The sequence below is a fragment of the Apteryx mantelli genome, chromosome 3, assembly GCF_036417845.1.
Source record: "Apteryx mantelli isolate bAptMan1 chromosome 3, bAptMan1.hap1, whole genome shotgun sequence".
Classification (NCBI taxonomy): domain Eukaryota; kingdom Metazoa; phylum Chordata; class Aves; order Apterygiformes; family Apterygidae; genus Apteryx; species Apteryx mantelli.
This window is the reverse complement of record NC_089980.1, coordinates 127,227,027-127,252,510: the sequence shown is the minus strand read 5'-3', so window position 1 is coordinate 127,252,510 and position 25,484 is coordinate 127,227,027. Positions and strand designations below refer to the sequence as shown.

Below are 25,484 nucleotides of genomic sequence, written 5' to 3'. Positions count from 1 at the left end.
CAGCACGGTATATCAATAGACATGAAAAGAAAAGTATACTTGTGCTTGGAGATGCACGGGTACATGCAGTGTATCTCCTGAACTTCTCTATAATACCCTCAGGTCTTTGATAACCCCTCATAGTGAAACTACCTTTGCATCCTTATATCCCATACATGCTCCATCTTTTTTGATCTGCCAGTTAGGCAAAAGATAGCACATGTTCAGCTTACGGATGTATGTGTAAACTGATGACAGCTGGCTGTCATCAAACAGAACTACTGGCAATTTCTTCCCCTAAGCAAGGCATTAACAAAGTCTCTCTCTCTCTCTCTCTTACTGAGCAATTGATTTTCAGCTTATGAGAAATTTATATCCTTCAAATCCATCAAATTTGGTTGAAATTGGCCAGCTGCTAAAAATATCAATGAAGGACAATGTGAAGGAAGTTGATCAAACAAAACGTCTTTCCTAAGGATCTGTGCTAATAACTGAGTGGTGTGGCTACTTTCCAGGAAGACAGATGATTTGAACCCATCCAGGCCAAGGAGGGCATTGAACCAGATTTCTCCTTTCCAATTGAAATTCTCTAGTTATTAGGAACTTCCATGAAAAAAAAGACACCCCACCCTCATCATTCTGGTCTCTCTTTGATGGCATAAAAGAGGCCTGATTAATTCTACTAAACAATAGTTCTGGTTGCCCTTTTCAGAAACTTTTCAGATTGCTATAAACTCAGATAGATGTAGACATCCTGTAGCAGTGAGCCAGCTTGCTGGGAAAAGGCAGAAGTACTTATCTCCTAGAGAGCTAAACTACAAATGCAACTTAGTTACAGAAAAATACAATTAATGAAACTGGCCTAGCGCTGGCTCTCAACAGTGTATGCAGGTCATACCAGGACATTAGCCCTATAACTACTTACAGTAAAACATGTCATCGAATCCTATCTGGTAAAGAGGACATTCAACATCTACAAAAAACAGCAACAGATTAGCTAGCCTTGATGAAAGCTGTTATAAAGTCCACTTTAAGTAAGCATGTGCGTGGTTAAAACTACTGGAGTCCCTTGTTCCATTAAATTCCATGCTTTGGGGAATCTGAGCACAAGGTTCTTTTCCTCCCAGTTGTGGATCAAGCAGCACATCAAGCTCACCTGAACAAAAGATGCAAAAGGTATGTCTATCACATACCACAGCAGGCTGAACTACAGAGGGACTTAAAGTCTAAAGCTGTTCTGAGACCTGGCATTCATATCGTCCTGGAAGGCAGCCTGGTTCCAATCTGAAGAGGCCACAAACCTCATTTATCTTTGCAGCAGACACGGACAACCCTTGGGCAGTCTGTAGGGTTTGGGCTATCTTGTCTGTCTGTTATTCATTATGTAATATCACTGCCAGGGCAGCAGTAGGACATTGGGATGGATAAAGAGATAGCATTTAAAGGCTCATCTAGTAAGTTTGCCTACAAATTCATTCACACCTGATCACACCCGCAGTTCCTCCCACCATCCCATAAAAGCATACAAAGAGTTTGCCACAGAGCCAACCTTCAAAAATGCTCATGGCAGGACAACTAACTTGGCTTCAAGTTTAGCCTGGGAGTTGCTCCTGCAGAGCGAACTGCATTTTAAAACAACATAAATGCTAATGTACAGCTACTTCTACAAGAAGTTGGCATTAAAAATATTCCTCAAGTTAGCTTCTTTTTTATTCATTGTATTTTAGTCAAACATTTAATTCATTTTAAATATCTATCAAATGGAGTTTTATTATATTTAACTACTGCCATGGAGCAAAATTTTCAGAAGGGAAAAGGGCACTTTTTTTTCCAACTGTTCTCATAGTCTTTGATGTGATAAAATCTTCCCAAGCCCTCCAAAGCACCTTCACCCTACCTCAATCTGCCTTGTTTTCAGGAACTCTTAAAGTTTTATATGCAATTAATCTTATTAAGTAAAATTAAAAAGCTTGGCAGTGGCAGTAGTTACGGTGCAGGATACGAGAGCAAGAGAACAATGCAAACAGTGGTTCCATCACCCTTTTTAATTTTGTTTTCTTGGAACAGTTAAAGCGTTTTGTTTCCTGAAGGAAAAAGCGTTAAATCTAGCACTGATTTTATTGTTTTGTCGGTAGCACTTAGGTTTGCAACAACTCCAGTAATATTCTCACTGCAATTCCCTTTTATCTACTGATGTAATATGGCAGGGTTTGACACCTTTTTAGACATGAAAAGACTTTACCTTGTCTCACATAACAGCTTTCATTCGTCACTTGCTCCACTATGTTTTCTAAGTTTCCTTCTCAAATTAATAGCGCACAGCCACCCTGAGCAAGTCTTCAAGGTTCCGTTAAATATTCCCCTCCTCAAAGAAGGAAATTTTTCCTGTTATCTCAGAAAAGTTTTTCCCTAGTTCATCAGTTCTATTAGTAAAAATGGAAAATGCAATAAAAATGAGTGTCACTCATAAATATTTCTGTAATAATTTCCATTGGAAAAAGTAATGGAAAAGTATATGTAGCTTGATAGTGGAACAACTATAGGAATTGTTCAGAATTTTCGCATTACATTTTTTGTAGTAATTTATAGTAATTTGTGTATATATTCCATGTAAACAGTATTTGGTTAACTTTCTGGTAGATTCCCCAAGGACTTGAAATAGGGAGTGAGCTGCAAGCACCATGGAATGAACAGCAGATAAATATTTGCTTTTGTTAAGCTATGTTATTTAAATTACCTACATCTAATTAGATGAGGCTCACATGTTTAAAATTGTTTGTTTCTACATGTAATAACAATATTTATACTGGTAAGGACAGCCCTCACTTCTGGTCAATATCTCTGCAGGAATCATTAAAGTTAGAGGGATGCTGACCTCAGGATGAGCAATAGATCGGTCAAAGTACTTGGGCTGGTAGAGTAGTTCCATAGGAAAAACATTCAGAAAAAGTACTCCAAGAGTGACAGAGTTTCAACGGCAGCACCCTCACGGTCAGGGATGCCTCTTTTACTTGTCTTGTCTCCCTAGCAGGTATAATTTCATTACTTCATTGATACAAAATATCTTGATAGAGCTTGTTTGGCCTGACCAAGACAGATAACAAATGGAAATATATTCAATGCTCATGCATCACATTCACTTATACTTACTATCACTTTAATATAATCTTGTAGGAATATTTCCTGCAGAGGAAAATTTTATCTGTTATGCCTACTCAATTTATGCAAATGTTTTCTTAGTGAGTGTGAGAGTTTGGAAAGCAGTCAGCTTTAGCACTGTAAAAAAAGAGATCCACAGAAGAAAAAGTGGTTCTAGTTGTTAGATTGAGTATATAGGTGCAAGACGAGAAATGAAAACATTTTTAATGCTGTAATTTTCCTGCTGTAGTGAATCACAAGCATAACTGTCATCCCCAAAGATAAATGTTCTTGTGCTGATTTGCTGCAATGAGCAGCTAGAGTGTAAATGAGAGAACAGCATACTATAATATATAGAAGCAGCAATAGATCTGAAAACAACTGAAGCACTGGTGAAAACTTACACAAAATTAAGACGCACTGCAAGTGAAAGAGAATTGACATTTTTCTGCTTTACACGCTTGAACTGTAGTTATGAAACCAGATGCCACTTTTAAGTGGTATCAGAAACATACTTTTTTTTTTCCCCAGAGGAGTTCTTAACATCTTTTGGATACATTCAACATCTCTGTTTTCCATCATCTGTGAAATGCAGACTTATCATAATTCTGTTAGAGTATTTTCAGAAAAATAACCCATTAATGCATTCATTCCAGGCAGACCTGGAAACCACCCCACCCCCAAATCCTCCAAACTAAAGAAAACCCTGTAACATAGAAACCCACATACGATGGTTGACATCTCATGATCTCTCCAGTAAAAAAGAACTGATCCTCAAACACTGGGAGAAAACAAAAGTGACAGCATTCACATGATGTTGGTATTTTTATTCATGAAAATTCAAACTATTGACTTTCAGTATTCAAAATCAGAAGCAAGGAAATAAAAGAATCATCTATCAAAAACTCAGTGGCTTTTCACAAAAAATAGTCTGATTTGTCTACTATTGACCATTATATAAGCCTTTACATCCATGCCTGTAGAGCTCCCAGGGGACTGTTACTCTTATTCTTCTTAGTAATTCTAATCTTTTAAGTACTCTTTACATCAGTTAGGTGGCTAGAGTCTAAACTCTCCAGGAAAGAGCAATCATCCTAGATTTTTTTCTGTTTAGTTATTTTCCTACATTTAATATATTTATCTTCAAAACCAAAAATAAATTTCCAATATTTTGCAATAAAGTACCTCAAAATACTTTAAAGACATTACTTTCCTAATTTTCATAATATATTCCTAATTCGGAAATCAATTATAAATTCTTTTTCTCCCTTTGGGGAATCTAAGAAACCACTATTTTGGCCGATTACAAATTAGATTATCTATAGATTAACATATTTCAGCAAGATTAGCCTTCTTCCTGGCTGCTGTACACAAAAGGTTATGAACACCTAATGCAGGCAAGGATAAGTTTCCTAGTACGCTGTTAAAAACATTTTTTGTGTGTGAACAGAGATTGCTTCTGCATTAAAAAGGAAGAGCACCTTCAAAAAACGTGACTGCGTTCAAGTTTCCCTTTTAAAAACAATCATTTACAATACATGATACTTTTCAAAAAAATAAAATATATTTTGCAATATCATTATCAGGTTTTAATATGCTATAATTTTACCTTCATTCTATTATAACTAGAAATGAATGTTAGATGGGACTTTGAATCTTCTGTAAGTACAAAAATGCCAAGAACCATAAATATTTGGTTAAAATATTAATGAAATTTAATTAAGACTTAGAGGTGACAGCTACCAAAAAAAAAAATCCTCAGATGGTGTATTCCATTCTTTGCAAGATGCATGCACTCAAACAGCAATTTAATACAGGGCATGACAGATATAAATTTAGCTACACTGCAGCATATATCTGCCGAGTGTCTCCATCTGGTCATTTAGAGATAATCCACACAACCAGCATTCTAGGATTTTAAAACTAACAAAATTAAGTTAGTGGAGCAGAATGGAAAATTTCAGCTGGTAAGAGCTGTATCACTTTGTCTTTCTAAGGATATATATTATAAGACTGTTTTATAAGCATAAGGACTAATAGCTGTACTCAAAATACTTGCACCTGGCTGGGAGAAAACAGACTTTGTATTTCACAGATAACCCCTCTACTTCCTTATGTACTATATCCTGATGCTTACGAATCAAGTCCAAAATGTAATCAAATCCAGAATAACTAGTACTTGCCTGTAATCAGCTGTTTGGTACTTTTGCTAAAATTTTAAATTCAAATTCAGTACCAGTATGGAGTATTTCACACTTTATGTAACTGTACCTACTTCAAATTGTCATATTATAGTACAGAAGCTTTGAAAAAGAACTATGCAAGAGCTGAAGCTTCAGAGTTAATTGTTACCATGATATATTTTATGGAACACCTAATTGCTTTTGAGTCTTCCTTTTAGTCTTTCAGACAGGGGAAGAGGACTGTCTGCCAATGCATAAGTCAGAATATCACTTTTGGCTTGCTGCAGACTACAGGAACCTGACCTCTCAGATGGTTGTTCTGGACTTAAACAATTATCTTCCATGACGGGAGAAGGTTTTGGAGATACCTGCACTGACAAATTATTACCAGTTATTTTAAAATTGGTCTTTTTTTCCTCCTCTTTAATTGCAATTGCCGAGTCACTGTTCATTCTTTTGCTAGTGACAGCATTACTCTTTTTCTTTGTAATTTTTTTTTTAAAGTGACCTGGATTCAGTTGCCTTTTCTGCTGCTCAGAAATCAGATTTTTATTCACGTTCCCATCATCACTGTCTTCACTAGAAGAGCATTTGTTCTGGCACACACTCCTTTTAAACAAAGTTTTCCAAGTAGCCTGAGTACAGGTTTCTGTAATGTGACAGCCAGTTACAACATCTGCTGGCTTTTGAGACAGTGGAAGTATTTCACACCCAGGTTGTAATGGTTTTACTGTTTGACTGCTTAGAGCTAGAAATGTTGAACTGTTTGTTTTATGGTGTTTTTGCACTGTTTGAGCCAGGCTGTTGGCATTTTTGTACCGATCTTGATAAATGTGTACACTGGACTCCCTCACATAGTTTTCTGATAGCACATTTTTAGTTTCCTGCACTGTTTTATTTAACTGATACGAGGAAGAAACATAGTCTTTGTCAGGATTCAATGTTCCTTTTGTTATTTTAAAACATTTCAAAGGCTTCAGTTCCATTACATCTTCGGACAATGAAGATTTTGATTGAACAGAAGTCTTCATAAGTATTCGCTCACTTAAAGACAACTTTTGAAGTTGTCCCATAGTATCATCTGAAAACAAGTCATCCGCACTATCAGAATGATCTTGATCAGACTGCATAGCACCAGAATATTCTGAGCTATTTATTACTGTTTTATGGTGTAATGGATATGAATGTTGCATACATGTAGCCAGGTCAGCTACCAGATCAAGGGTATCGTTACCAAGGGCTGGTGAAATGCTGAAGGAGGCTCCTTCCCAGTCAGCACTGCTCAATTGTAGATCAGCTGGTACAGAAGTAGTACAAGAGGATGATAACTCTGAATTTTTAGTAAGTTGTGCTGGCGATACAGAAGAGTCAGCTAATGTACTCTGTAAGAGCAAGTAAGCTGACACAGTGGGAGAAAGGGCAGCTGCTGATACTGGCATTTGAACAGTTGTAATGCAGGAAGCTGCAGCTAACGCTGGATCTTTTGATTCAATACTTCTCTGATGTATCTGATCTTCTGGGAGAATTTTTATATCTGACATGGAGTCCTGCACTGGAAGAATTTCACATGTAGATTTTAAATTCATTTGAGACATAAGATTGGTAACTTCACCATAAACATTTGATAATTCCTTTTCTTTTGGTCTGTTTTTTCTGCCTGAAAAGATAAAAAAGACATATCAAAGTAGGACGGGTTTTTGTCAAAGTAAAAACAAGCATTTATTGCACTTCAGATTTTCTAATGCTAAAGTATAAAACGCTAAGATAAAAGCAACTGTGCCCAAAGTACAGCTGAGCCAACAGCAAGAGCAACTGTGCCATGCTGCAAGATAGCATATCCTGATCTTCACAAGGTGTATCACTCTACAGTAAGAGAGATGTTTGTCACTTTTGCTTTCGGTATTTTGGAAAGGCCCATGAGTTCATAAGACATAAGCTTTCAGACTTACTTTTCTGTTTCTTCTCCAAAATTTCTGACTTTTCCATCTGATAAAGGGCAACAACATCAGGATAAGCAGCCTGAAACAAAGACTCCTCCTCTACTGTGACTACAAATAACTCCACAGGCTGATCATCTGCATCAACATAATGTTCTAAAAAAATTAATGAAGATATATTAGACAAATACATATATACACATTTCAACAGGAGGGAATAAAAAAGAGCAAAAGATTTACGTATCTTCCTATACTCAAATGAAAAGGGTAACAGTATATGATTGGAGATTTAGCTGCAGTAAAGGTTTTTTCTGCCACTCTCCTGCACTAAGACTGGCAAGCTAAAGGTAGCAGAAGTCTGTCAGCGTAGAAAAAATTCTAGCTGGTAAATAGCCACAGCTTAGGGTACATACTGGAAAGAGATATGAAACATATAGAGTCCAGCGCTTCTATGCAATACCTGAGCAGTGCCACATGGCTGTAACCAGCTTAGTCTTATTAAGATGTACCAGAAACAGTACTTGAAAAATGAAATACTTTGCTTTCTAAGTTTGTTTGGTTTTGAGAATTGCTTTTATTTTCAGGATATCTGAAATCTGATGCATGTTCTCTACGCCTTTTTTTTTTTTTTAATTAAACAGAACAGTTTCCAATCTCACCAACACCTCATTTACTCATAAGACTGCCTAACTTTTTCTTCTTTAAAGTGTATTTTTTTCTTGTTCTATTAATTGGGCTGTTCCATAATGTATGTAGAAGGCAGACCAACCTGGTTTTTGCCACTGAATTTCAAAACAAGGAGTCCCATTTTTAACACGTGTCTTGATTATCCTGTAAGACAAACAGCAGACCATTAAATGATGTTGTTTGAACAGGAAATGAAAAATCTACTCTAATATATTCTAATATGTAACAATTCATCAGAGGAAAAAATCCTATCCTTGTAACAGTGAATTCAGTGCACACTTAAAAAAACCATACCACTTCTTTGCATAAGTTATACAGCAAAGTTTTGGGTCTAGATTTTGACTGCTGAAACATTTTTGTGATACTGCTCAGAGCAGCACAACTATAAATAAACCAGCTATTCTCTAACAGCCAGCTGTAATGCAAACTTCCACAAGCATGTCTGATGTCTTCAGCTATGTCACAGAGAAGGCTGCTGCCATAGACAGTAATTTTCTGAATGACCAGACAGGGTCATTCATTTCTTTGCCTGAGAGCATGAAGGAACATAAACATTGCTTGAGGAGGGACACGCCGTCTTCATGAAAGATTTTTGTTAAAAATTGTCTACACAAGGTAATAGGTTCCTACATGTGATGAGGCTGCTGCTGAATTGTTTCCAAATCCTTGTTAATAAAAGAAGTCTTCTACAGCATGATTAGTGTTTTAAGAGTTTAAAAGACTAAAGAAAGATATAATGGAGGATTTCAATTAATTCAGTCATCAAGGTAAATACTGGCAATTTATCTAGTCAAACCATTTAAATAGCTGCCCCTCAACAACTCTTTGTTCAGTCACCCTTTTGAAAGATAATGCTAAATAGAACAGCTTCCCTGCAAGGAATAATTTAACACGCTCTGATACATCAACCCAGAAAAGTTTACAATGTTGAGACTGTCTCTTCTTCTGTACTCCCAAATTAAGGCCTAAAAAATCTTGAATAGCGTCAAGAAAGAAAGAGGGGACGATTACTAACCTTCTTGCAATACAAGGATTCAGGAAAAACAAATTAAATTTTAAAATACCAGAGTCAAAATAAGTTAAGAGCTTGCTTTCACACAGTAAAGTTAAGTTGGGGAACCCTTTGGCAATGGACACTGTAGATAATAAAAGTTTACATAGGCTTAAGAAGACATTAGACCACTTCAGAGAAACTCCATTAAGGGCTGTTAGGATAAAAAGACACTAACTCTGGCTCAGGAGACCCCTAAGTAACAGAAACCTGGATGCTGGGAAAATATTCAGGGGTAAGTAGTTACATGTTTGTCTTCTTGTTTTTGCTGGATATCCATTCCTGGTGACAGCATACATATCTAGTTTGGTCATTTCTATATTCATAAATGCAGCAGCCTTGAATGCAAACGTTGTTCTGAGAAGAAGGGGGAGCAGAATACAGCTGTAAACCCATAGTTTAATTAGCCATAGTATGAAAAAGTCAGTAGGTCTGATAAGAAATCTGAGTATTCTAGACCATGACTGTGAACCTACAGATGCTCATTTCCAGGTGTGAGCTCTTATCCTGAATCACTGAAGTCAATTAAATTTCCAATAACCACTTGAACAGGATCATACCTGTAATGCTAAGTCTCATGTGCAGTCCCAAGGAAACAGAATAGAGAGGAAGCATAGGATAGAAATAGGACCAGCTTTTTACTATGCTTACTTAGGACTGAAAGAAAAACTATTACATATTTTACTTTGTGCAGCAGCAGTATAAACCTAGAGTACTGATCTAAATTTTTAGCTCTATCCAAAAGCAGCACGTGGCTTGAAACAGACACAGAAGAAATCCATTATACTTCCATAAAAAAAGAAAAACATGATTTTTCTCCAGCAGCAGAAGCAAGCATACTAAGTACAAGAACTCATGTTACATTACCGTATTGCCTGTAGTTGTTTTGAATCAGTGTATCCAGATTTTCTCTGGATCATATCATAACGTGTCAATAGTACCAACAGTTTCTTACAAGCATAATGTTTGGTCCATTCCATCTTCTCAAAAGCAAATCTCTGTTAATGTTAAAAAACAAACAAACAGACCAACCTTTAATTCTTTTTTACTGCGTTAGTATATAGCTGTCAAAATATGATTTCTAAGGACACAGGACTAAATACTTAAAATATCTAGAATGTTTTATACATTATTGTAATTCCTTTGTCCACTGTAATGACGTTTCGCTGTCAAGTGAGGGAACAATCATCCATAACAGAGCAGATTCATCAGCTCTAAATAGCAAGTGACAGGAGCAGTTGTATAGTGGCAGCAGCTGGAATAAGGTTACTGAACACCTTATCAGATTCAGATCTGCTACACAAGGAACAGTGAAAATTATAGATTCTGCATGTAAAGGAATGATGAACACAATTTTCACTACAACTCACTATGCTGCACATTAGTAGTCCATTATGTTATACATAATCCTCTCCAAATGTGTTACCAATTCCTGAAAACGAAACATTATAAAAGCTGCCTTCACTAGTAAAAATACGTGTCTTAGAAGGCAACTCTAATTTTGTTGGTCTGCACATCTGTGATCTCACCAATCACCTTTGAAACCAATGACCAATTTCAAACAGATTTACATCTCAAAAGATTCTAAGAGCAAGATTCACAAAAACCAGTAATAGAAAAGAATACAAATCCTCATTAGTTCTCCCAATGAGGAAGACGAGTTAACTGACAGATGAAATGACATATAAATGTTATTAACTGTCTATGTTGGCCAGCCAGTCTGCCCAGATCACAACTGGTCAGAGAATGTGCAGCTATTTGCACAGATGGTATTTGGGGGGTTTAGGACGAGTTAAGAGTGGGTCAAGGAACATATATGATAACATGGTATTTTTATGCTGGAAATCACAGGAAACATGAAAGACCAGTGGCATGTGATTAGATGTATGTGTAGCAGCAGAGCATAGAAAAATGGTCTTCAACTTTTATGCTGCTCATGAAACAACTTGGTGATAAATGACAAGCTTCAGTGAAGATCTACTGCATTTAATGACAAAATTTCTTACCTGTAGAGTTCAGAGAAATACTACTATCTCCACAAAAGCATTAAGGTGTATCTGATCCATGTAAACAAAGAGTAATATGTATCTGACGAAGAGAACTATTTTTTTGGAAATTGAAAGCTGCAGTAATCTGTTTGAAAGGTCTCAGTTGTCCTATGATGACAATTATAAGGTGGAAATGCAGAGACTGAGCAGTTTTAAATAATACAGGATGAAGGGGAGCCAGGTAGAAGGAAGTGATTAATCTGAAATACCATTGTGGAGTAAAGCCGAGAGTGCTGTTAGCAACATCATGACATGGAGTTTGAATTTTTCTGGTCTTGTGGGGAAAATGGTAGAAATAAACTGAAGGTAGCAAAAATCTAAGGGTTTGATGTTTAGTAAACTCATAAACAATCATTCTTCAGCTTGAGTGGTTCTAGCTTCTCAGACATCAGTCATGTTATATTGACTGAAAACTCTCATGAGACCTTGTGTCAGTATGTGAACACCTGCTCATGCATGTATGCACACAAAGGGTGTGATATGGGTATGATACTCATCTTTTATGGGTGGAGAAATAAGCTAGGCCAGTTTTGAGCTTTGTACCCTTTGAATCAAAGGGCTTCTGAACTTGGAAGCTGGCAGTATTGTGCTCATTATTGAAGGTCTGCTACCTGTTGTTGGGAAAACATGCAGTATTCAGGTTAAAAGACACTTCTGTTAGTTATATACAGATGCCAGTTTTCCCAATGATACAAAAAAAACAAAAACAAAAAAACACCCCACAGTGGAAAGTTAAAAAAAAAAAAAAGTCTCCAATTATGACTTGCTACAATGAAAAATGCAGTGATGGCAAGCGACCTCTTTTCTGAGGTCCTTTTTGCTTCCCGTTTTCCACATATCTATTTACATCAACTAATTTTTCAAAATCTTTAATTTCAAGCTTCTAAAAGACAAGGTATGTTAAAAAGTTGTAGCAAGGTTCTTTAATTCTTATTTCCAGTAAAATTGCCAGCAAAGATCAACATTATCACAGGTGCCTTCCTTACTAATTACATTAAAAAAAAAAAAACCTTAGAGCTGAATACCCAGTATTTTGTTCTATACCTGAAAGGACAATAAACTAGGCCTTTGGCATTCCATTATCTTGTTCAATTTGTTCTTGTTTACAAGAAATTCTTGGATAACCTTGAGATAAAACAGAAAAAGGAGAGGTAGTTTAAAAGAAAGCTGAAAACTAAAATTTCAATTGATTTAAAAATTAATCTTTAGATAGGCTTGTTTGTTACCTCAGAGAACGGAAAGCCCTCACAACTGTTAGCTCTTCTGCAAGTAAAACAAAAGGGTTAGGAGCTGCATACAAACAGGAAAAAATGCAGATTAAAATGCTCACCCTGCACATGAAAGCAGGGAAGAGCAATTCATTTTCAGGACATTCCTACTTTCTGATATTGTCCTCCACTGCACTTGCTTGTTTCTCTCGCTCTAACTGATGCCATTCACAAGGGCAGCAGTATTTGGAGTCATGAGGTTTGCAGTACCTAATGCTTTCACAGAATTTACATCCATTGTGCTCATGTTCCTTATAAGAACCTATAGGAGAAGATGCACAAAGTGTGAGGAGAAAGGAGGTTGTCAACACCATACAAATATAAAGCTCAGAACACGTTAATCTGGCATGAATGGTAGCTGTAAACAGATCTGAATGCATTAAAAACAGACAAATACAAGCTTTCTCCCTCCAGCTTTTTTTTAAGCTTTCTTCCAGCCGTTTCAGACATTATGCTGAAAAATGTATTACCAGAAAGCTACAGCAGCTGTTTGTGACATCTTGGCAAACATATATAAGTAATGGATATTTGAAATAAGTTTTTTTGTTTAGGAGTGTTGGGTTTGAATGACTGAACTGTTTGAAAGTGATATGAAGATGAGGCTCCTTAAAATTAATTATTTTTTAAGAAACAGATACAGCAAAACCCAGCAATATAAAGCTCTTCTGCTAATGGATTCAGTCTTCTTGATGCAAGACTCATTCAGGCAAATAAAGAAATAAGTTGCTTGTGCCTTTTTTACTGATACTATTAAAAAAAAAAATCTGGATCATCCAACAGCATTTTGATAACATTCCATTTGCTATCAACAGGTTTCACATCTGAAAAAAAAGGAAGCCGCCTGCACCAAAAACCTCTGTACAAATTCACACACACCCCAGAAATGCTGAAAATCTGAATATAATCCAGAAGCCGAATGACAGAAAAAGTTTTTAATACTAGTCATAAAAACAAAACAAAACAAACAGAAACCACATCTGAATAAAAAACAAACAAATGGCTAGGCTAAAAATAAAATTTAGCCTTTTCATACTGACCTGGATGATGGCATTCAGAACAGTGAGTTACCTTTTTAACTACCAAAGGTGGATTAATATTATTATACCGAAATTGTTCTCCCCATTGCGCAAACCTAAAATGAATATATGAAAATGATTAAAACATATTTTTAACTTTTCTACTTAAATTAAAACATTGAAAAATATTCCCATTATACTCCTTAAGAATCTGCCCAAGAAGCAAGTTTTCCGTTTTTGGATTTTTATTATTATTATTATTTTAAGTACATTATATGATTGTTGGGGTTTCTAGTATTGACACAAACATGAGGATAACATAATAAATATTTAGTATCTGATGTTCTGATCCACAGCTCAATTAAACTGGCAAGCATTTTTCATCAGTCCTTACAATTTCCAATACAATATAACTGCATACAGTTGCTGACTCAGGAGACTGGAGTTAAATAATGTTTAAAGCAATTAAGAGGCTTGCCTAGCAAACACAATTCGTTTAGCAAGAAAAAAGCAAGGAACCTGTCTCAAATAAAAAAAAAAAAAAATAGAGGACAGTTGACTTGGACTTGAAGCATGTAGCAACAACTTTTTGAATAAAATCAAAGTCCTTCAGCATACAAAGTAAACTGACTTTACCTTTGCAGTAAGTTTTGACCTTGCAAAGTCTCAATTAACTTCAAGGCTTGTTCTTTCCCCACTCCTGGAATACCCTTTTGAGACAGAAATATGAAACACAATAAGTCTTATTTATTTAATGAAACACTGAATACATACACATTTTCATAAAAATGATTTTCATAAAATAAAGAAATGATACAGATGTTGAGCTAAACTGAAAAAAAAAACTGATGGAGTTCTAAAGTCAGGGAAGGTGACAGATTACAGCAACGCTACCAGTGTGACACACAAACTGCATAAAACAGTTTAACACCCAATGTCAAACCAAATAATGGAAAGAACAGAGAGAAGGTAGTAGAAAACAATAATAAAAGAGTGGGATTTTTTTTTTTTTTTTTTGAAATAAAGCACCAAAAGGGGGGGGGGGGGGAGAGGGGGGACACAGACTGCATTGTTGTCTATTACAGTAAGTTTCTTAATAAGAAACTATTTAAAGATTCCTATAACAGAAGAAAGCGTTTCAGGGAAAAAAAAAGAATTAGAGCTACTTGTTCTGTCTTCCAGCACAGCATCATCTGTTTAAAAGGACAGTTTTGTCAAAATTGAAACGCTGAAATTTAAGAGTAACCAAATATCCACTGCTCCCGTTCAAGCTTGCGACAGTTGCTTGAGCTCACAGTATGATGAACTGCATGGAAGTCAAATTTCATTCCACTTCCCTTCCATTACAAATAGCCATTGAAATAACTTCTGTTCAAAGACTCAACCCCTGCCCCCCAAAAAAACCCCAAAACAAAAAAGACGACACTGAGAACTTTCAGAAAAAAAAACTGACTACTCAAGAGTAACAGTCTCTTTCAAATACTGATAACCTCTTTCAACTCCTTTAGTAGAAAGCAAATTATTTTATATTCTCACCGTTTTCCAATGAAATATCAGAACAAACATCACCAGTTGTCCAACTAGAGACCAATGAGATTCCCTCTCACCTCATACATCAGCCAAACTCTCCAGTAAGTGACTCTTCCTTCTTTACAAATCATGTGTTTACAAATGATAGAACCAAAAAGGTGCATATCCAGACTGCATCGAGAACTGATGCTACTAATAACTACAGTTCAAAACAAAAATATCCAGACTTCATCCAGAACTGTGCTATTAACAACTACAGTTCAAAACCATCACTGCTAACTATTCCAAACAGTATAGACTTTTTTTTCCCTTCATTTTCCTTGGCAGCTCTGTCATGGAAGTACTATACATCCTAGTGGGTATGAAGTATCCTGGTAAACATCTAAGTTCTTCTCACAAAGTTGCTCAACGTATTCAGCATCACCTAAATGTTTGCCTTCATCTCTGACATGTGGAGTCTGGAATAATACTTACACAGTTTAGTTTTAGAAAGATTAAAAAAAATGTTGTTTACCTTTGGAAGATAATCACAACCCAGAAGAATAGCTAGCCCAATCAAAGACTCTCTGTCACAACCAAGCTTCTTCTTAATAGCGGACATTGTGTAACAGTCAAGATGCGGTTCCTGCAACAAATACGTATTACATATTGTTTTGTTTCTGTAACACCAGGGAAGGAACAGCCCAGTGAATCATAATCACCTTGCTCACCCACCACAATTCACCCTCCTCTGCAGGGAATGGGTTTATCCTATAAAACGAAGAAAGATCCGATAGCAAAAAACAGAAAGCAGCAATTTAAATTTATAATATCACGCATGGGTAAACAGAAGTGAATCAAGACCACGTGGGTAACTACAGTTCTGGAATTTCAAGTTATTAGTATGGAGATCAACTGCTGAAAGTAATTAAACGCTAAGCCAAGGGTTGTTTTGTTTATTCTTTAATATCTGTAGAAGTAGTGTGGTAAAACTAACATTATTCACTATTAGTTACTGTATAAGTGATTTCAGGAACTGCATGTTTTAAAAACCGTATAATAATTCTAATATGTTACTTGAGTAAAAAGATTAAAACGTTACCTGGCATATTAGATTTATGAGCTGAAGGAACACCTACAACTTTGAAGGTAGAGGGACTCAAATACAACATGAAATCAAGATTAATATGAATTGAAAGATCTGAATCTGAAAAGAAAAGAAAAATCTAGTTTTCTGGAAAGGATGCCCCTGAGAGACACACTCTCATGAGTTTTTTTTTTTTTTTTTTTTTTTTTAATGTTGACTTAGATACGTAATAAAGTTCACTTGAAAAATTGAGTCCACCTTCATTCTTGGTAATAAGTGACAAGTAAATTTAATGGGGGGGTAAAAAAAAAGAAGACCAACATAAAATTCAAAGATGGTGGCATCAAAGCAAATCATCTTCCATCAACTTAAAAAAAATAGGAAAAAAAAAAATCTCTAGCTATTCATAGCTCTTTTTTTGTTCTAATAATTTTCCTGTTACTGAAGTACTTTCTCAACGAGTTTTTCAGATTAACATTATTTAAAATCCCAAACCTGATAACCATTTTTCCTCCATTTTCTTGTTAGATTCACTAGGGAGAACATAAACAATCTTTTTAATTACAGAGAAAGAACAAATTAAAGAGATTTGGTTTACCTTCTTCCAGTTCTGGAAAGCTACATTCCTATCAAATGAATATTTTCAGCTCAAGGTCACGAATTGATTTGTTGTTTGAACAATCACAACAGTTGATTATTATGCAGATGTACAGTCCCTGCCCCATTTCATGCTCAATTTGAGACTAGTAGTCAGTACTAACTGTAAGTATGTTCATAGTAAGACAAACATGCAAGATTCAAGTATGTCACCAGTGGTATCAGACCCAGGAGGCTTAACACTTCCAGATGCCCTAACTGTAAGTTTATGGAAAACAATTATTTCACTCAAATTATCCGCTGTAGAGGAAGAAAAAATAAAATAAAAAAAGATGGCTATTTATGATTTATTACACATCACAGGACTCTACAAACACAAACTACAGTACTGCAAGCATTCTTCAATTCAGTTGTTTTGTTCTTGTATCTATCACTTGGATTGTCAGTGAATCAAATAAAATGTTACTGTCTTAAAGTACTATTTTAAACAAATCCAAATACAAGAGGATAAATACAATACCTAAGGCCTTGAAAAATTCACTTATGGTCCTTTCTATTTATATTTTTGGGAAGACAGAGAGTCTGAAGAGTGGGTGAACAACTCTCCCTCCCCTCCCCTAACCCCAAATGAAGTGCACTACCTTAGCATTCATGGCAAAGTTCCTATAAACTGTTTGAGCTCCATATAAAAAGACATCTCCATCATTGGTAATACAGCCATCAACATGTCCATTTGCATTTAGGTAAGCACACATTGCTTCTGCTTCCCCAGCTGCTTGAACCCACGGGACACCTAAGCACTCCAACAGTTCAAGACACTGAAAGAAAGAATTCAATAGGAAATAGACATTTAATATTCAATTAGACCCACTTATTAGCAAGTGTTTTCTCAGACACAAGTATATACACTGACTCTGGAAAACAGCTACTGTTGTACCACCTACAGAACACTACATGAATAAGTACCGCTTTATAAGAAAGTAATAGTCAAATATAGGAAAAGGCAGAAGAAACATGCAACTAAAAATCTTATGAGTAAGAGCAAAGTATTAGGTACAGGAATTGAACACAGCATGATTAATGGTTATTCCTTCACAAAAGTCTTTGTGCTTTAAATAGACGTTTGGGATGTTTTAAAAAGGAGAATAAAAAAAGAGAATATTTATCTTTGCAGATCAACACTGTTTACTCAAGTACTAAAACTGAGCTAGCACAGAGATCTATCAACAGACTGCCAGACTCCCTAAGAACATCAAGCTTTAAAGTAAAGCATTTTAAGAATGGTTGGCACAGTATGGCTAGATCCCATTATAAGACATACTGAGATCTCATACATACTTCTTGTAAATTGTTTCTCTAGTGCTAGATCCAAAATTGTCAGAAATAATAAAAAAGTCTCTTATTTTCTTTATCTGGCTACAGATCATACCTCTATAGAAGAATAAAGGAAAAAGATATTGAATTCAGAGCACTTAGTTAATTAAGAGCAGTTTTCTGGCATTCTTAGGCTTCACAGAGTTTCTGTATATTGCAGACAATATCAGCACCAGCTCTAAGCTCCTCTTACTCTGTTATTTATTTATTTATTTTTTAAATGATAACTTTGCCCCTTCAAATATTATGGCTTTAAATTTAAAAATAAAACATGAATCGTGAAACATGTTCAATCTGCTCAAGACATGATCGTGTATATATTCCATTTCATAGAACTCTGAATAGACTGAATTAGTAAAATAACTGCAACAATTAATGAAAATTTAAGTTATTGATTAGGTGGTTTTTGCAGCCAGAGTTGTCTCAGCCATCCACATTAAGAAGACTATACAATCTTTGTTTTAGCCTAATTCTGTAGATAACCCCTTAGCTATACAGCTAATTCACTAAATCATAAGTCTAGGCAACAAAACAGTTCTACTGCAATATCTGAGCACCCTTGAAAAACACACCAGCTTAGCCTACATAGGTATACAACACATTGCTATTTCCATATAGCTGATCATAACAAAGTACAGGGCCTTTTAATTCATAATCACTGGTCTTCATCCACCAGAGCTCAGTAAATGCAGCAAGAGTAATTAGGTAATGCAAACGTGTCTACTTTCAAATGACTTTCTGATGCATTTACTTTCAAAAATTGTCCCTGCCAAAAGTCAGAATAGATCACCACATGACAGAGAATGGAGATTGCATTTTAGGTTTGGTTATGGCGCATTCAATGAACAGTCAAGGATACTACTGGAGAAAGCACGTGACTATACTTCTTCCACATTTAGCAATGCCGTTACTGTTAATCTAGAACTAGTCAGAGAAGAAAAATTAATCATCAGTGTATATACCATCTAGGAGAAAGTACAAATACTAATATTCATAAAGAATGATGAATTTGAAATTCTGTAATAAGCACTCATTTATGACCAGCTCACTGCAGCGTAACAGGCACAGGAACACATAAAACAAGAGATTTATATTAACTAGCACTGTCTCTCTACTGCAACAATAGTTAACTGGTGCTATAATGCCCAGTTTCAATTCCTCTAACTCAGGATACCGTTGAAACTTGTTGTGTAAAAAATTCTATTAGTTCTCTCAAATTCTTGTCTTCAATTTTGTTAAAATTTCTTCCTATCACACAAAAAGAAAAAAAAAGAAAAGAAAAAGAAACACCCCCTTAGTCACTCACCTCTTTTAAAGCGGATTTAAAATAAGATCTCCCTGTTCTTGCAGCCCTAGGTTGCTTGGAAGTTCCATAGCGCATCTCGTTCCTCTTACTCATGGTGTCTGCTTTCAACTCGGGGGCCTCTCCTTCCATGACAAATACCAGTTTAATTCCCATTGATGTTAAGAAAGAGAATCGAAAAAACAAGTTTCTGCAATAAAGCAAGCAGAAGAATTAATAAAGCCCAGTTTTCTTCAGATGTTTTCTTTACATCCCTCAAAACTACCCCACAGACAATCTTGGCTTTCTCTCCACCTTTTTGATTCCCTCATCCCCAAACTAACTAGCCTTTTATCTATTTCCCCATCCTCTCTTGGTGTTGATGTACTATGGATTTGTAACGGCTTTACAAAATTCACAAGAAAATACCATATTATGACAAAAAAGATCTTTTTTAGAGTAATAACATCAACAAATTTAAAAGGCTGAATAAAAACTTTGGTATTCAAAGTCTACTTCCAAACATATACCCATACTAATAGTCATTCTTTAATATTAAATTTTAATTCCAAATCTATCAATAGGGGTACTTCAGATACTGAAGTGAATGCTGTGGTATAAAACAGGTTCATAGAAACCATTATCTTGCTAATTTATTTCATATGCAAGGTCTGCATCATTGCCAAGGGGAGATTTACAAGGGTACAACTATTTGGTCTATACTAGTAATACTGAAAATAATCAGAAAACATGCTTTTTCCACTAGTTCACTGATCAATCTTTCAAAAAGAATAGAATAAAACATTTGGATCTGTTCAACTGACATGGAAAGACTGTTTACTCCAGAATTAATTTTGTATATTTATTACTCATAAAAGATAAGATAAATAAATTCAATACAATTAACTCCTACTTCCTGAAAGCATTTCTTTTTCAGGTAGAAATCTGTTCATCCCTTTGTCTTGCTTTGGAAAGAATGCATAAGAGATCTGGACTGATGCTTCTATTCCACCGTACATCATAACATAGGGAAGTAAAGGCTTTGGTCATCTTAAGCTTCAACTTTAAGTTAAATATTCATTTGGGGTCATCAGTATGACATCTTAAGAAATGATTCTCAGAAGATGCTGATATTCCACATAAACTGATATCAGAGAAGCCACAGAAACATCTAGCAACAGCTAGTGTTCATTTTTGAAAGTTTACATATAGTTTCATTTTTGTCAGCATCATTTGCAGAAAGCAGTGCTTTGAAGTTACAGCTGCTTATATTTGCTCATTACTTAAGTATTTGATTTGTTTAAATTAAAAATATGCATATTCAAGGCTGCCTATTCTTCAATTCATAAGCCTGAAGAATCATTTAAACACATTTACTTTAATATGGGATCTAACTAGAATTTGGATTTAAAAGCCGCATCAGGCTAAAGCACGGCGTGACTACTAATGTGTTCTATATCACAGCAGTTTGGATCCTAATAAAATTCCTTGTTGAAATTCCCACAGTATCTTCCAATATGCAGCCTCAGAACTTTGGAATGAGCCTGTTGATTTACGTTTCTGCTGCTCAGTACTGCAGCAAAGCGCTATGCAGTATACAGATTAAGGTAAGCATGGTTCTGCTTACATCCATCTCATTCTTATCTGTGGTTGAAGCCCCAACAAAAGGTAGGCTGGGCCCAGGACCTCTTCTTATTTGCGCCTTCATTTGAAAGCCTTTGACATATGTGGCACAAGTGATATAACAGAAGCAAAACAAATAGTCATATGAATTTTGGTGTCTTAACTTATGTAGTAACTTTGGAAGAAGCATTAAGGCTAAATTGCACCACGTCAACATTTTTGGCTACAATAAATTATACGGATACTATACCTGAGATGAGGCTTGGTAACTACTCCAATCATCTTTTTAACAGTCTGTGCTTCACACACCCACAGGCTTAAATCAACAGCAAGTGTTTTTCCCCTGAGACTACTCAAATTGACAGGTTGTTTCACAGGCTCAAGGATCTGCCACAGATTAGTCACTCCCATTGTTCTAGCTTCTTTGTTGTCAGCCTGAAGGTTTCAGCTGTAAAGATCAGATAAAATAAAGTATTTTCAGAACATAACATGAAGTATGGCATTTATTTATGAATGTTAATTTGAAAATGAATAGTCACTATTACTTTTAAGAGCCAAGAACACTTGCAATCAAACCTTATAAGCATCTACCGACTCTAGTTCACAGATGGTTTATTACTGAATACCTCCTTTGGAGGTTGCATTTTTATTGTAGTTAGTCTGAACAGAAATAATAAAAACAAACCCATTAAAAGAAACACTCTTAAGTCTCATGTGTTCCATACACATCCACAATCCAAGTCTTGCATTAAAAAGAAAAAAAAAAAAGAAAAAAAACTCAAGAGAATTATTCCTCCATCTGAAGCTATAGGACTCACATTAAAAATATTTCTGTTCAAATAATAATAGCCTACAGCTACTTGAAGGATATTTACAAAGATGACAGAATCAAACTCTCCTTGGTAGTCCAAGACAATGCAACAAGGGACAACGGCCACAGATTGCATCTTGGGACATTAGGAAAAAATGGCAGAGGGTATTGCAGCACTGTTTGCCCACAGAGGCTGCGGAATCTCCATTTTTGGAGGTTTTTGAGATTCAGCCATGATGTTGTTTTGCTAGTTTGATCCACCCCGAGCAGGAAATTGTAATAGATGACCTCCAGAGGATCCTTCCAGCAAACATTTCCATATTCATAACAATGTGATTCCAGAAACAAGCTTGTGCATCTGATTACCATTTTTAATTTTGGTATTGCATGACTTGCTCTATAAAGCCTACAATACATGCCAGCTAACAATGTACACCCATTAGATGGTATATTGCTTTATCTCTTATGTAACTTTACTTATGTAGCTCTATTCCCCATGCCTACCCCATTATCAGATTTTCTTCTTTTTCTTCTCTTTCCTTTTTCATTATTCTTCTAGCTTTCACACCTTGCACTTCTATAAGGCCTCTAACATATATCCTGCTTTCTTTCTGATGTTTTTTGTGTCCTGTCCCCCCCCCCCCCCACCAATCTATTCCTACATTGTTTCATTGTACAAAGCTTGCCTTGCAATTATTTCTCTACTTTTCCCTCTTCTCCCTCAAAATTCAAAGATAAAAATCAAATAAAATCTGGGAAGTTTCTGCATTTCTTGCACCCTGAATTTGAAACCACTGTATGCTGCAGAAACAAAAAACCCTTCTTTGGGGAGATCGTGACCAGATGAGCTTCCTGTGCTCTGAGATCTGCCTAGGACAGATGAGGAACTATTCCACCTTGTGGCCTCTTGCAAACATGGCCATGCAAAATTCATGAACATTCCACATTTAACACCATCACAGAGAATAGCAGCCTGACTTTACACAATGCTTTATGTTCTGTACTCAAGAAATGTTTTAAAACAATGTAGCTATCCAATAATATACATTGTTTCTGCCATTGCAGGAATTGCAGGTTGTTTTTATCGGCAAGATTTTTTTTTCCTGTTGGTTCTCAGGGAAAGACTTACTTTCAACAGAGATCACTTCTCTAGATTCCTTTAATTACTTTAATAATATAACCTTGTTTTAGTTTTGCATATTCAAGGCATAGTGAAATAAAGTATTGATTTTATTGTTATTATGTCTTGGGCACATAAAATGAATTACCTAGATCTATATTAAAGTATGCAAATAAGCGGCACAATTTCTTGAAGTGCAGGATGATCATTTCTTTCACATTAAGTTTCTTATTAACTGATATCAGCAGTGGTTGAAGAAGTACTTCTGGTGGGGTGGAGGGAGAACACCCTAGAGAAGGTTCATATGGGAATCTGCCTGAAATAAGCTACCAAATCTGAAGTGTTGCCAGTTCAGCCTATAAAAACAAATTCCATTTTAATTTAATGCAAAACAGCTTTTGTTGTGAATATACTTCTGTTGATTTCATAAAAGTTTAAGGCAAACAGATGCCACAGATGCATGCAACAGGAGTATTTTAATAAAGAGGGAAGGAAGAGAATACACTGCAGCTGGATTACAGCATGCTATTTTACAGACAAAAAAGAAAAAGAAAAAAGAAGCATTCTCCTTAGTAGCACCTCAGGGTTCCTTTTCTGAAAGGCTTACGTACTGCAGTAAAGAACAAGTTATTAAAGTTAAATCTTGAGAAATGCAGCATTCCTGGCTACCAACAGTGCACATATTCTATGGAAACTCTGGAGAGCTTCAACTATAAATAGCCAAACACAACTATGGAATAAAAGAGAGGTCATGGCACTATTTGTGCAATCACCCCCCCCCCCCAAATCCACTCAAACCAAACCAAAAAAAACCACAACAGTTAAAAAGATTAGTAATGGGAAGTTGAGAAACTGAGTCATCTAAGATGGCTAGTCATTATATTCTTGCAGTAAAGGTGCCTAACAATTGCAAAGAAGTCCCGTTGCTAACAGACTTTTTCCAACTTGTATCTATAAAGCATAGGAAGACTGGGGAAAAAAAGCAGGGAGAGCAGGGGACTAAAAAGGGCATCCAAACACTCTCAAAAGCTAAATATGATATTCAGCTTTAAGGGCTTTAACAAGACAACACATAGCAACACACACACACACAAGGGTGGGAGGGGGAGAACATGGCTTTTTGACATTGTTTGGTACCTGTCAGCCTACATTATCCACACAGAATTTTGGAAACTCTGTATTAGTTGGTTTATCAGTGTTGTCATGGACTGTCAGATGGTATTTAATTAACAGGTAAGACAAATACACTAGAAATACTTAACATCCTGTAATATTAAAAACAAGAGATTTAAAAATAAGATAGTTTAAAAAAATTGAGAACTAAAAAAAAAGAAAGAAAAATCAACATCAACATTTTCCTTAATGAGATATTAAGGTACTGTTACTGAGGACAGAACTTTTCCTTATCACAAGGTATTCAAAGTATAGGTTTTCCCAAGTCAACACTAGATGTGAGACCTATCATATCTCCCCCCCTCCTTCTTTCTTGAGTGTATTATGTAAGTTATTTAGATCTTCATCCTGCTCACAGACAGACCTACTACTTTTAACAGGAGTGGTCTGTTCATTCAGATTTTATTGAGGCTGTCTGTTCATCCCCGTTCTCCAATGTTCTTAGAGAGAAGTTAACTTCCAAACTAGGGAGACTGGACCTGATTTTTTTTCACATGCTTGCAAGTCACTGAAGACAACAGTGCTGCTATAAGATCATTCACAAGAAACAAGAGCTAACCATCCTCCTCCCAAACTCTCAATTTCTCATTGAGCCATGGGATATAACCCATACTCATTGAACATATGGGCAACAACCAAACTCTATTTGATAACTCATTCTTTAATACAGAACATTTTAACTTACAAACGTTTTTACACAGTTAGTGTAAGCCAGTTACTTGAAAACAAATGCCACAGGCATTCAAAGCCAGAATTTAATTCATACAGATACACTTTCACTGACTGACAAGGTAACTTGCAGACACTGCCGAGCACGCGCTTTATTTCTAACACAGATCCCCTTTGAAAAGAAAGCCCATGATGCTTTTCAAACAACTCTCCTGAACGTCCCTACTGCAGTACCCGAGCACTTCGCACAGCCTTGCCAGTAACCACTAGCACCTGCAGCACAGCAGCCACAGCTGGGACATCTGAAAATTCCTCCACAGTTTCCTAGATAAAGCTGTCGGGTTCTCTTCCTATAAGTTTTTTTTTCCCCTAGATGAAAACACAAGTGAAAAGTTTCATGAAAGCAAAACAAATTCAAAGCGCTTATGCGTTCTGCTAAGCATCTAAAATTCCCGCCTGGATCCGACTAGAGATCCAAAATGCTGTGTATGGAGAGAAACAGGCGCTTCCCTGACCTGCTTTCCGGCAGCGAGATGAACCGCTTCCTGGGGGTCTCTACCCGACCCCGCTAAGAGGATAGCCAGGACAACTACCGCACACCTACAAACCTAACGACCCGACTCCGGATTTCGGACAGGGACCCCCCCCCACACACACACCATAACAATCTCGCTTTCCTGCCCACGAGTCCGAGGGCCGGTCTCTAGCCCCGTATTAACAAGAATTCGCCTACCCGGTATGAACCCCGAGATCCTCAGGACGCGGCCTGGCCTAGCCACAAGTTCCTAGGATCCCCACAGCACAGGGGAGGGAGGAAAAATTCGAATAAACGCCGCACCCGGCGCGCTCACCCGCACCGCGCGCCTCAGCCCCAACAGTCGGATTTGCCGCGCGCACCGCCCCAGCCGAGCTCCGCCCTCCCGCCCCTAAAA

General features: G+C 36.4%; 1 protein-coding gene across 2 annotated transcripts; it reads right to left on the bottom strand.

Annotated features, from left to right (window-relative positions):
• Window positions 1-3,923: 3,923 nt before the first annotated feature.
• Window positions 3,924-25,428, bottom strand: GEN1 (GEN1 Holliday junction 5' flap endonuclease). Of its 2 annotated transcripts, XM_013955092.2 has the most exons (14): window positions 25,286-25,428; window positions 21,030-21,227; window positions 19,181-19,367; window positions 17,142-17,318; window positions 15,352-15,462; window positions 13,944-14,017; window positions 13,329-13,423; window positions 12,403-12,553; window positions 12,250-12,286; window positions 12,068-12,148; window positions 9,843-9,973; window positions 8,007-8,068; window positions 7,250-7,393; window positions 3,924-6,957 (listed from the first exon to the last, which is right to left on the bottom strand). In XM_013955092.2, exons 2-14 carry the CDS (start codon window positions 21,188-21,190, stop codon window positions 5,492-5,494), a joined length of 2,877 nt encoding a protein of 958 aa, XP_013810546.1. In that variant the 5' UTR covers window positions 21,191-21,227; window positions 25,286-25,428; the 3' UTR covers window positions 3,924-5,491. The 2 variants fall into 2 exon arrangements, with proteins under 2 accessions (XP_013810546.1, XP_067150421.1); XM_067294320.1 differs by lacking the exons at window positions 19,181-19,367; window positions 21,030-21,227; window positions 25,286-25,428 and adding an exon at window positions 15,539-15,587 and having other exon boundaries at window positions 17,142-17,164.
• Window positions 25,429-25,484: the final 56 nt, after the last annotated feature.

What these genes read in the sequence shown, in the direction of transcription:
- GEN1 (XM_013955092.2), bottom strand. Translation starts at nt 21,190, where the DNA reads ATGGGAGTGACTAATCTGTGGCAGATCCTTGAGCCTGTGAAACAACCT. An exon ending in GGTCAAAACTTACTGCAAAG is followed by an intron (nt 13,424 to 13,943) that starts GTAAAGTCAGTT and finishes TATTCATTTTAG; the next exon opens with GTTTGCGCAATGGGGAGAAC. An exon ending in TTCTGAATGCCATCATCCAG is followed by an intron (nt 12,554 to 13,328) that starts GTCAGTATGAAA and finishes CTTCTCCTATAG; the next exon opens with GTTCTTATAAGGAACATGAG.